This window comes from Chaetura pelagica, unplaced genomic scaffold (assembly GCF_000747805.2).
Source record: "Chaetura pelagica isolate M959 unplaced genomic scaffold, ChaPel_1.0 scaffold587, whole genome shotgun sequence".
NCBI lineage: Eukaryota > Metazoa > Chordata > Aves > Apodiformes > Apodidae > Chaetura > Chaetura pelagica.
In genome coordinates this window covers 340,635-352,729 of record NW_009953909.1, presented here as the reverse complement: position 1 = coordinate 352,729, position 12,095 = coordinate 340,635, and the positions used below count along the sequence as shown (strand labels likewise).

The 12,095-nt window shown below is 52.3% G+C and overlaps 1 protein-coding gene across 1 annotated transcript in view; it reads left to right on the top strand.

Annotated features, from left to right (window-relative positions):
* The window catches only part of PTDSS2 (phosphatidylserine synthase 2), a 37,275-nt gene extending 29,329 nt beyond the window's left edge, over nt 1-7,946 (top strand). The window contains exons 10-12 of the mRNA XM_010001452.1: nt 1,590-1,735; nt 6,730-6,915; nt 7,453-7,946. Coding sequence (XP_009999754.1) covers nt 1,590-1,735; nt 6,730-6,915; nt 7,453-7,597 — 477 coding nt within the window. The 3' untranslated portion in view covers nt 7,598-7,946. The remainder of the gene's footprint in view (nt 1-1,589; nt 1,736-6,729; nt 6,916-7,452) is intronic.
* The last annotated feature ends 4,149 nt before the right edge of the window (nt 7,947-12,095 follow it).

The following is a 12,095-nucleotide window of genomic DNA, read 5'->3' as shown; positions in this document are numbered from 1 at the left end:
TCATTGATCCCTGATTATTTTTTTTTTTTTTAGTCTTTGTGTTTCACTGAGCACATAGCACAGGAAGGTATTGACAGTATCCAGCTGGGTCAGTTCAGGTAAACTGGCTGCCCCATTTAGACAAAAGAGAAGCTGGCTTCTCCAGTGGCCATAGCAGATGGTCAGTGCCTCCTTCACCTGCCCTCCAAGGGGGCTGTGCACCCCTCTGAGGTCAGAATGTCCCTCACAGTCACAGGCATGTGTGACACTGATGGGGAGGCAAACGTGGCAGTCAGGTGCCTTTTCCCCACTCCTGCCTCATGTCAGCTGGAGGACTTTGGCCTCTGTGCTGCCTCTGGGATGGCACTTGGATTTGTTTTGAGCAACTCAGACATCTTTTAAGTCAGCAACTGTGAAGTTTAACTAAAAAAAACAACCCCTTGTGACCCTTGTTGTGGTTGCAGAGACGATGGCACGGACCAGTGCCTGTGGTACTGCTGGGGCACAGGAGGTAACCTGGGACCAGCTGCCCCAGCAGCCTGTCTTTAAGCAGCTGGAAATAGATGGAGTGTGAACCCTGCTGGTGGTTCACTTTGGGGCCTGCCCAGGGAAGCTCCCTGCCAGGGTTTGCTGAGTGGGCCCCACCAGTGAGCCTGGGAAGCCCCCAGCCCTGGTGGCTGCCACAACAGCCCTGCAGTCTGTGCTGCTGTCAGCCTGCAGCCCCCTCTGCACCCCTCAGCTGAACACAAGTGCTCATCACCTCATTTCTGCTACATAAAACACTGGCCAAGTTCACCACAGGCTTGCTGAGGTTGCCACAGTTTGTGGGAGGAGTAAAGTAAACGTGCCTGCCTAAACAAAGCACGTTTGTGAGGGGGCAGCACATGCAAACCCCAGCTTCTGGCACCCTGAAGAAGCAGAGGGTTTGGTGCTGGAGCAGAGTTTGCAGCTGGGAGATTGCATTGAATTTATACTATACTTTGTTCTCAAAGTGCTGCTTTTAGCAAACCCTACCCTCAGCTGACAGTTTTTAAGCAGCTTCAGGTAGTGGCTCACTCTTTTGGATTAAGCAATGCTTCATGCCATTTGTCATTTGTTTTTAAGTAAGCAACTTGTGCCTGCTTGCTCACACTGCCAGGGCAGCTCCCTGGAGAGCATTTTGCTCTAAATGCATAACCAGTTCTCTGGCTTGGGCAGTGATGTTTGCACAGCTGTAAAAACCAACCCAGAACCCCAGGGTGTATTCCTGTGCCTCCTGTTATGTTTGGGATCCCTCAGTCAGATTTTAAATGATAGTGAAAAGACAAGTTCTTGCTTTGAGGATTTGTTATCAGTAGTCCTGCAGGTGCTTCCCATTAGACTTGTTCAAGATTAGAGACAGTGCTTGTCCAGGTTTCTGTTGTGGTTTTGTTGTTCTTTTTAATACCTCTCCCAACACACAGAAGATGTTTAAAACCCAACTGTTGTTGGTCATTGTTGCAGCTCAGTAATGGTGGGTAGAATTTTGTGGTGTTGGAGCAATGATGGGGGGTTGTGCAGGGAGAGAGGGAGACCCCAGGCTTCACCCAGTTGAAGTCATCTGAATGTAACTAAAATGTCCTTTTTCTCAGTTTTTATTGGCAGAGCTGAACACGTTTTACTTGAAGTTTGTCCTCTGGATGCCACCAGAACACTACCTGGTCCTGCTACGCCTGGTCTTTTTTGTCAACGTGGGAGGTGTGGCCATGAGGGAGATCTACGACTTCATGGACGACCCGTAAGCCAGTCCTCTGTGTAATACCTGTCAGGCTTCACCTGCTTTGTTCTGAGTTTGCTCCAGCTTGTTGGCATCCATCTCAGGGCAGTTGTTCAGCTGGTCAGGGTCAAAAAGATTACCCAAAGCATCTGCTTTGTGTTCTTCTGTTTAGGAGGTAAAATTCTGAGTACATCTGGTTAGAGAGCAGCTGGTGCTCAGGGCGTTCCATGTGCACTGGTTTAACCTCAGTTGTTGATAAATGATCACTCTTTTGAGACTGTAACATGTAAATGAGCTGGCATGGCACGGGCTGGTGGGCAGGGGAGCACTGAGCTCCACTTTCAGGTTGATAGCCAGGAACTACAGTCCTTAGAAGGGCTTTCTAAGGACAGCAGGGCCCAAACTAAAGAAAAAAAACCTGAATGTTTCTTAAAGGCACTTCTTTTCTTGTGCATCTTCCAGCTGGGCCTGGTCCTCTGGAGCTCTCCTGGCAGCCTCTTGCAGGTCAGGGGACCCTTGGTAGCAAAGTGTATTGAAGGGGAAGGGCACTCACACAGAGCAGTGCATGTACTGTCAGACTGTTCCTACCTAAGCATCATATTTGTCCTTGCTGCTTTTGTTTCTGCAGACCATGCAAGACCTGAGAAAGCTTTTGTTCTCAAAGTCACATTTTCTGTTAAGTTTTAGTAGCAACGTCACCAATTGCCTGAGCTCACATCTTCAGTCTAAGGCAACATCTGGCTTCAGGGGATGTTCATTGTCTGTCACTGACCAACGCAAAAAGTGTCTGTGTTCAGAATTTAGGGCTCCAACATTCTGTGAAGATCAGTTCCCCTTGCAAGGGGCTCCTAGAGCTGGGAAGAAGGGCCACCCCACATTGCTTAGTCGGAGCTCAGGACATTCAGCAGTGGCAGGCACCTGCCTCTGGTGTTGGACCTACTGGTTTGGGACGTGCCTCCAACTCAAAGGTAAGAAGAGGTCTCTGCCTCTCACTGGTGAGCTCCTCTCCTTAGCACCATGCACAACCTTCTGGTCCTTGTGTTTGGGTTGGACAAAGTCCTCTGCCCTTGGTTCAACCACATGGCATTAACATTGAAGTGTAGGAGATCATCAGTCACTGGTGCTTCATTGCTGAGTCAGTCGTTGCCATTCTCAGTCTGCTGCAGAAGTTCATCCAGCAAGCAGAGACTCATCCTGAACTGCATGTCCTCACCATTGCCACTGCCACCTGCTTCTCTGTGTCTCTTGGTGGGGAGGTGACTGGCCCCTCACTTCTGAGGCTCGTGGCTCTGCTTGATGCACCACAGAGCTGACCTCTTCAGACTGGTGATGCAAATGGCAGAACCTGACTTCTGGTCTTACCTCAGATCTTCTCTGAAGGCTTTTACAACTGGACTTGGACTCCTTGGTGCATTTCAGGTCATCCAAGCAGAGAGAATCTGCCCCTGTTTTAGCAGCCCAGCCGGGTGTGTTTTCACGGTGCATCACTTTGAACTGAGGAACCATTTAGGATATTTCCTGTTGTGTTGTAGGGAGAAGCTGCTGAGGAAGAACAGGCTGTACCTGGGGATCCAACAGCACATGAGAAACCTTCCTGGCCTTTTTCTTTTGGACACTCACTCAACTTCTTAATGAACAAAGGTTGGAATATTCCATTGACCCTCCTTGCCAGAAACATGGCTCGTTGCCTGTTCTGGTGGTGACAGGATTGTCTGAGATGAACTGATTAGATCCCTTCCCCTAACCTTGCAATATTGAGTCTAGAAAGTGCTGCAGTTCAGACATGAAGACTCTCCTTACTCAGGATTCCTAGTATCTGCAGACAGTTCTAGGGCTTTGCTTGCAAGAGCTTGGTCTGAACATGGGGACAAGAAAGTATCTAGAGCTGACATCACCCAAGAAGAGGGGTGGTGCTTGAAGCTGATCTCCAGTTGTTACCTACCACACTCCTGTTGTGATCCCTGTGCTGCCCGTGAGCTCTGGAGGACTGGCTGTGTGGAATGGTCCTGACCAGAAATACCTTCATCCAAGAGTCTGGAGCATCTGACCTTGTCTTATCTTCCTGGTTTCTAGTCTTCAAGTCTCTTCCAAGGAAGCTGCATTGAGGCCATGAGTTTTAATCTCATTCATGCAATTAAAAAAGCCAAAACAAACCAACATTTCTTTAAAACCTTTTGTGGCCAGAAGGGCAGGAAACCACCTCTCTTCCTTGGCTGGTTTAGGTTCTGCACAGCTCTTCTGCTGGGATTACCTGGAGTTCTTCTGTCAGTGCTGCCCTGAGCCAGGGGAGGAAAGCGCCGGGCAGTGAGGAGGCAAATCAGCAAGGCAAAGCTGACCTGGTCATCTGAGCAGCCTGAGCTCACAGGGAGGGATCTGCTGTTGCTTTTCTTCTCTCTGCCCATGTGTCAGGGTTAGTTTCTGCCCATTTAATCAGTCACACCATGAACCACCCGGAGCAGTGTCTGAAGTCCTTTCATCTGAGTTGGTCTAGGCAGGATGCTTCTTAAAATGGAATGCACCCATACCATCTGCATCAGCAACAACCTGCACTGGGTTTTCTGCATCACATTTTATTCCAGTGTATTTGGTTGATTTTGTGACGTCTGAACTTAAGCTTTGGTGTAAAATGTGACTCTGGGGCCTCATGTTTACACACTGTGTGTGTGCTCAGCTTGCAATGCCTGCCCTGGATTCAGGAGGGGGAAGAGAAGCTCTAGTTGCAATCTGTGCTTTGATCCCTTCCCAGATACTGGGAACCTGTGGGATGCAGTGGGGCAGGTATGTCTGAGCAAAAGGAAAGCACCTGCTGAAGGAGGGGTCCTCTCCCAGTGCAGCCACTGGCAGCTGGTGAGAAGAGGGAAGGAGAAACTGGGAGGAGCAGATGTGCAGTCCCAGCTCCCAGTGCCCAGCACTGCTGGAGGTGCCTGGGGCCTGCTGGCCAGTGCTCCAGCTGGAGGGAGGCACCAGAGTGTCAGGCACTTCCCAAGGAAATCCTAGTCAGGGATTTGTTAGGTGGCTTTTTGGGTTTTTTTTGTCGACTCCAGGGCAAAACCAGCCAGGAGATCTGGCCCCAGGAGCTGGGGTGACTGCTGCAAATTCAGCATTACCTGGCCAGTGCTCCAGCTGGAGGGAGGCACCAGAGTGTCAGGCACTTCCCAAGGAAATCCTAGTCAGGGATTTGTTAGGTGGCTTTTTGGGTTTTTTTGTCGACTCCAGGGCAAAACCAGCCAGGAGATCTGGCCCCAGGAGCTGGGGTGGCTGCTGCAAATCTCAGCATTACTGAGTCAGACCCTGGGGCAGATGCACTCCCAGCAGCCACAGGCCAGAATCCCCCGTCGTGCAGAGCCCCAGCAGCTCTGCAGGGGTCACCTCCCCAGCTCCAGCCCTCCCTGGGCTCCTGGTACCCCTTTGCTCCCCATCTCTGTCCTGCCTCAGTAGTTCTGCCACTTCACACTGAGCTCTGCCTGGGTGTGTTTCACTTCATCTTCCTCCAGGTAGGAGCAGAATAGCAGGGCCAGCTGGGCAAAAGAGAAGGGGGGGCTGGTGGGAAGAATGTTCTTTACAATACTCTGTAGTGAAGTGAGAGGACAGAATAGCTGCTCTCTGGGATTAAAGCAGAGATGTAAGGAGCACAAGCTAAAAGTTGCACCAAAGTGCTGCCTGGTCTGGTCTTTAAGTAGAAGATGCAACCCAAAGGCTGGTGAGGGAAGGTACCTATGGGAGCTGCTGGGGAGACAGGTGGTGATTATGGTGATTGAGGGTTTTGCTGTTCTCAGGTTTGGTCTTCCTTGGTTAAAATCAGTTGGACTTTAGGAAACATTAAATTCATGCCTTTGGGGGAAAAGAAAACATACAACTTCTAGTAGCTTTCTCTTGTTTTTTTCCTCTAATGGGAAGAAAATCCCATTTAACATTCAGAAGATGGGTGATGGAGGAACACAAATTTCATCTGTCAAGTGGTCAGTGGTGGACCTGGCTGTGCAGCTGTGGGCAGGGCTGCAGTGCCAGCCAAGGTGCCATCAAAAAAGGGCTTGTTCTGTTGCCCAAACAGCATCCCGTGGGATTACTGACATATGAGTGATCTGGTCTGTCAGGTGAGGAAGCTGTAAAAATGTCAGGAAGAGGCCAGGTCAGGAAGTGGAGGACCTGGCATGAAGCAGCTCCCCCAGGTTTCTCATGTGAGGACAGAGAGGCTGCTGGAAAGGCAGCCTGTAGGTATTTGGGGGTTATGTGTTTTCCATGCAGGAACAGGTGACCCAAAAGATGGTGTCTTTCCATCTCCCCTTCTGCAAGCAGAGCCTCTGAGTTGATGTCTTGATTCTACTGCAGTTTAATATGTAGTGTTACTGATTGATGAGTCCTTCACTAGACCCACACAGGGCACTGCAGCCTCTCAGGGGCTTCCCTGGTACTGCTTGAAAACAAACCCTGGGCATTACATTTTAATCACATATTTGCCCCAGGGTTGTGTTGTCCTAGAAGTGAAATGTTGTCCCTGCATCTTCCATTATCCTGCTGGGTTTTTATTAAGCTTTCTTCCCCTAAGATCCCTTCAGAGATTATTAGTGACAGCTCATCAAATACCTTTTGGGGAACAGTGATTTTCAGAGCCCCTCACAGAGGGGTTCAGTGTGGTTACTGCAGCAGGGCTTGACATTTGCTGAGGATATCCAGGAGCAGAGCTCCTGTGCCCTGAACCTTAGCTGATCTCCAGCTGGTCAGATAATTGCTCTGTGTGGATTTACCAGTGCCCTGAGAACGAGGGCACTGCCTTGCATCACAGGATGGGGAAGTTCAACTTCTCAGGTGTTCTCAGAGCCTCTGAGAGGAAACCTAAGTAATACCAAGAGGAAAGTTGTCAGCCTGTGTAGCCTTAGTACCTGTGTAATCCAGACTGCTTTTAGAGTGGTGCAAAGCTGACTGCAGCTCTTCCCCAGCTGTGCTTTTATTCATATTTCTGAGCACAGTTGGTTCTGCAGCCCTAGCTCTGTTTCATCTGTGTGTCTGTTCTGCAGGAGGTTCCATAAGAAGCTGGGGCAGCAGGCATGGCTGGTGGCTGCCATCACTGCCACGGAGTTCCTGATCGTGGTGAAGTACGATCCCCACACACTCACCCTTTCCCTTCCCTTCTACATCACCCAGTGCTGGATCCTGGGAATCATCCTGGTGCTCACCTGGACAGCCTGGCGCTTCTTCATCCGGTGAGCAGGGCTGGGCTGGCTTGCTCTGGTTGTCCCTTCAACACTTGGGTCTTCATAGGATCACGGAATCCCAGACTGGTTTGGGTTGGTGGGACCTTAAAGCCCATCCAGTCCCACTCCCTGCCATGGGCAGGGACAATTCCCTCTAGACCAAGCTGCTCAGAGCCCCATCCAGCCTGGCTGTGAACACTTGCAGGGAGGAGGTGTCCATGGCTGTGCTGTCAGTAGGTGTCAGTGCCTCCTGAGGACAGGTCACTGCTCTTTGGAATGGCTTGAGCTGCAGGGCTTTTCTGTAAGAACCGTAAGGAATTCACAGGGAGTTTTCTGTGCCCCATCCTGGCAGTTTTTCTTCTTGGCTCGGGCACACGTGTCGAGTGGATAAAACCATCAACAACTTTGGAAATACACAAGAAAATCAAGTGGGTTAAGCTATCCCAAGGGCACTTGCATCCAGAGCAGACTGGCCTTGCTGGTTTTGTTGTTTGCTGCAGCTGCTTAGCCCATCCCTGATTCCCATCCGTGTGTTTCCCTCTCCAGGGACATCACTCTGCGCTACAAGGAGATCCGGCGGCAGAAGCAGGAGCACAAGCACGAGAAGGACAAATGCCTGAGCAATGGTGATGGACACTCCTCAGTGCTGGAGGAACAAAACAGGAACAAACTGAGGGAAAAGAAACTTTGAGCAACAGACAAAGGGCTAAAAGGAACTGATAGTGCTCAAGTCGGCCTGGTGGACAGTTCCAACCTTACCCTACCTAACTTGTAACTTTCATTGTTAGCTTTCCAACGCGGGAGAGCCCCCTGGGGGAAAAGGGGTCGTTCTGACACACACACCCTTCCTCCTCCTGTCCCAGTGAGAGCTGGAGGAAGGCTGTGTAGAGGGAAGTCAGAGCCACCTCCCTTGCAACGAGATGGGCTCTTCGTTCAGACGTGTTGTTTGTCTTCCTTGAAACCAGGTTTGGAGACAAGGGGCTTTAAAACAAAGTGCAAAGGAAACCTAGCTGATCTATTTCCAGTAAACTGTGAGATTTTGGTGTTGACCTTTGGGCATTAGGAACACTTGTTTTGGAGTGTGCAGGTACCTGGCACAGGAAGTGAATTGATTTTATCTGCTCAAGCTTCCTTGAACTGTGGAGCCAGGTCATGTAAAGTGTCCAGCCACTGGTAACAAACTGCAGCGAGACAAATGTAGAGAAACTGAAGCTTGTGAACAAGTTGCACAACTTGCACAGAATGTAACACAGGACACTACTGTTACACCCTCTGCTGGGGGTGATTGCCTTTCCCTGAGCTGACTTCCAACATCCTGGAATAGCCTACAATAGTTCCCTGTTGTATCGCAGCTCTGGGGAGACACAACTGCTCCTTGGTTCTTTTATTTCTCTTTTAGTCTTGGTCATCTCTCTGAGGGTAGGTTCAGGGAGGTCAGACCTGCCCTCCCTCTGCTCCAGGGAGTACAACCCATCACAGCAGGAAGCAGGGGGTTACTCCAGTGGGCTTCAGTTATTTGCCTTATTCTCAGCTCTTTCAGTTTGCTTTCCAGCAGGGTCTCATTCCTGGTGCTGCTGCACAGGGCACGTCTGGTTCTGCCACCCCAGGTGGCTCCAGGGAGCCCAGGAGCTGTTCCTGCTGCTGCTCCTCCTGTGCTGTCCCTGCCAGCAGAGCAGCCTGAGTGCAGCAAAGTGCAGCTTCTTCCCCAGGTCTGCAGGCCAAGCCAGGCAGCGTTTTTTGCTGGTGACTCAGCATCTAGGAAAAGCAATTGGAAGCCTGGGCTGCGTGGTTGTTTTATTTCCAGGTCATTATTCCAAAATGCCAGTGCTCCTCTCAGCAGCAGGTCTGTGACCCCTGCTCTGGGCACTGACGTGGCCTTCACCATCACTCCTGACTCTGTCATCTGCTCTGGCTGCTCGAGGGGGGTATTTTTCAGGGAAGTGTTTATCCAGAAGAACATGACATAAACAGCACTGGTGAAAGTTCAGGAGTGCAACCCCAATGTTTTTAAGTGGCAGGAGACCCGTGGAGCTGCTGATGAGCTGCTACCCACGTTCTCCATCCCTTTTCAACCTGTGCAGGAGTGACCCCCAGTATCTGCATCTCTGCCACTTGACAGAGTGACCCAGGCACCTCCCACCCCTGAAGGGTGGGCACTCAGTGGGAGGGCAGACTGATCTGTGGGGCAGCTGGTTGTGTCTGAAGAGTTCCACAAAGGCAGCAGAGCTGAGGGGGTGACCAACACCAGAGGGGGCATCAGCTGCTTCCTCCAGCCCTGCCAGTGCTGGGGGCACTTGCTGCGTGGCTGCTCCTGAGTGCTGGTGCTTTGCTGCTGGGAGGTAGTGCAGAGTAGACAGCTGTGTAACTGGAGGCTGACAGGTCTGTAGGTGGGCAGAGTGCTGAGCTGAGCAAGTATTTATTTCTATGCCTTTCCACCCGGAGTTGTTCTAGTTCCAGCTTTAGACCAGTCCATGGACCTGGTTGTTTGGTGGCTCGTACCAGTGTGTTGTGCTTGTGTTGTCCCTGCCAGGCTCAGGTTGGTGTCTCCCCATTGTCTTTGTGCTGGATAACTCTGTGCCCCCCTTTCCCACCCCCTGGGTCTGTCTCATTTGGGTGGCAGCAGGCATGTGGGGGGATCCATCCCTGTACCTGGCTCCCCTCCCTGCTGAAGCCCCATGGATGTACCTGTGAAACACCTGGTGAAGGATACCTGTTCCCTGGGGACCCTCCTGGAGCTTTGACCTAATACATGAACCACTGACTTGTTTGTCTACATCCATCTAAACAGCTTCTATGGTTAGTCTGGGAAACTGAACCAGTGTAATAAAGCAATGTTTGCTGGTGTGTTCTTTGGTACCAAGTGTGCAGGCTCCTAGTTTGTGTCTCTTGTCTCCTCACAAGTGGAACTGGAGGGCTGAGGAGCTTGGCCCGAGTTCCCCTGCCTGGAAAGGCTGTTGATGGGTCAGCACTGTCCCTGATGGCTGCTGGGCCTGAAGGTAATGAACTTGTCCAGGTGTTCAGAAGAGCCCTTGGTGCACTGGTGTGAGTGGGAAGTGCTCCTCGCAGTGCAGGCACAAGGAGATCTTTTCTCCCTGCAGTGCCCTGGGGCTGTGCACAATGAGCTGAGGGACAGGGCTTGGGGCTTCCTCTAGAGCCATGTCTGGGTTGTGGGTGGGCTCTGCTCCCTGCAGCCCTGCCTGTGACCACCTCGGAGGAGCACTCAGCAGCAGCCTCAGGAGAAGATGACAGGGCAGCTGATGAACCTCAATTAGTAACATTTGAGGAGGCATAAAATGAGACCATCCCCATGGAGATGAGAGGGAGCAGGTTCCCAGTCCCTACACATCTGCATCTGGCTGTGTTTCCTCAGCTCCCTGGCACAGAGCTGGGCTGGGGGCTGTGCCATCTGCAGGGAGGGACACCAGAGCTTGAAAAAGGGGCAGGGCAGGGAAGGTGGGTGAGTGTGCTCAGCTGCTGCTGCTGGGGGGACAGTTTCCTTGGAGTGGTTCCTCTGGTCTGGGGGGAGCTGGCAGGGGGTTGGCAGGCAGGGAGGTGCAGGGTTGGTGTCCCCCAAACCCACTGGTGGTGCAGCAGCTTCTCTGTTTGTATCACAGCTCCTCTGCTTCCCCCTCTTGACTTTTTGGCCCTTTTTTTTTGCTTTTGGCATCATCAGCCTCTGACAGGAGAATTCTGCTCCTTTTGTTGCTGCTGTTTGCCAGCTCGCTGGCCCTGCCTGGCTCAGGAGGGGCAGTTCCTCACCTGCTGAAGGAGCAGCAGGGGTTTCCTTCCAGCCAGGGGGCCTGGGGAGCTCGGGGGAGGCTCAGAGGGGTTGGTCACTCTCCTCAGAGGCACCTTCTTCCTTCCACTGCCCTGAGCAGGGATTTCAGCTGAGCAGCTGCTGGGCTGTCTGAGCATTTCCTGCCTCCTGCTCATCAGCCCCAAATGGTTTGTCCTTTACTTGGAGCATCTTTTGTTTTTAATGTGTTTTTTTTGGTGGTGGATGTTGGGGGTTGTTTTTTTTCCTAAAAGGCTGAGTTTTTAATCATTATTTTTCGACTCCAAAAGCCACAGAGAGCAGCTCTGGGTAGTGTTTCCTGCAGGAATTCAGAGTTGGGCAGGGGAAAATCATTCAGGTACATGCTTGTAGCTGAAGGAGCACGTGAAAACCCACCTGTTGTTAGATGCCAGGTGAGACCCACCACAGGTGAGTGGGGAAGAAAACCAGCGTGGGGAAGACGGTGTAACAGCTGGACACCAGATGTGCAGGTGGGCTGTATTTTGACCAAGAACAAGTACCTTTCCCTGCACAGTGGGCAAGCTGAGCGTGCCACCAGAAGCCACCTGAGGTACCTCTGCTGTGTCCCATGGTGGTACCACCCCCCGAGGGCCACCTGGGCCCCTCTTACCACCAGCTGGGCTGGTCGTGTGTCGGTCATGGGGGTCTGGGTGGTCAGTCTGCACCACTGAGGTGCTGTTAGTTCATTGTCCCGGGCCTGACCTCAGCACAGGGGTGATGACAAACTCGGCCCATCTGTTCCCAGTGTGGTGGTTGAGGGTGGTTGAGGGTTGAGGGTAGAGGGTTGGCATCCACGAGAGGCTGGAGGAGCTGTGGGAGCATCTCCCTGTGCTGGCCCTTCCCAGCCCAAGCTGGCACAGGAGCTGGAGAGCCCTGGAGCAGGGCAGCAGGGGAGGGGGAGCAACCCTGCTGCTGGTCCTGCTGTGTTTTCCTGGGGGTAAAGGTCCCCTGGAGTGCCCTGGGGGCACCTGGGGCTCTGCTCGCTTGGGGTCCTTGGGTTTCCTTTTGTTTTTGTGATCGTTGCATTTTCTCCAGCTGGGGCAAAGTGAGATCTCTGTCTGCTGGACATCCTGGGGGTCTGGCACTGAGCTGGGGTGGCTGAGAACACGGTTATGGAGCCAGGGTAAGACAAGGGAGGATCTCCCTCCCCACCACGAGTGCCCGTGGAGGAGAGGGCTGCCCAGTGCTCACCTGGGCACAGAAGGCACTGACCCTTTGGGCCCCCAAACCGCTGGAAGGGCTTTTGGGGTGAAGTCCTGAGCTTGTGGCACTTGGCAGGAGCTTCACCTTCTGCTGTGCCAAGGGAGAGGAGCCCTGCTGGGCTGGCTGGGTGAGTGGGCAGAGCCCTGCCGGGTGGGCTGGCTCAGGATGCCAGGCCCGGGCTCTGGGGCGC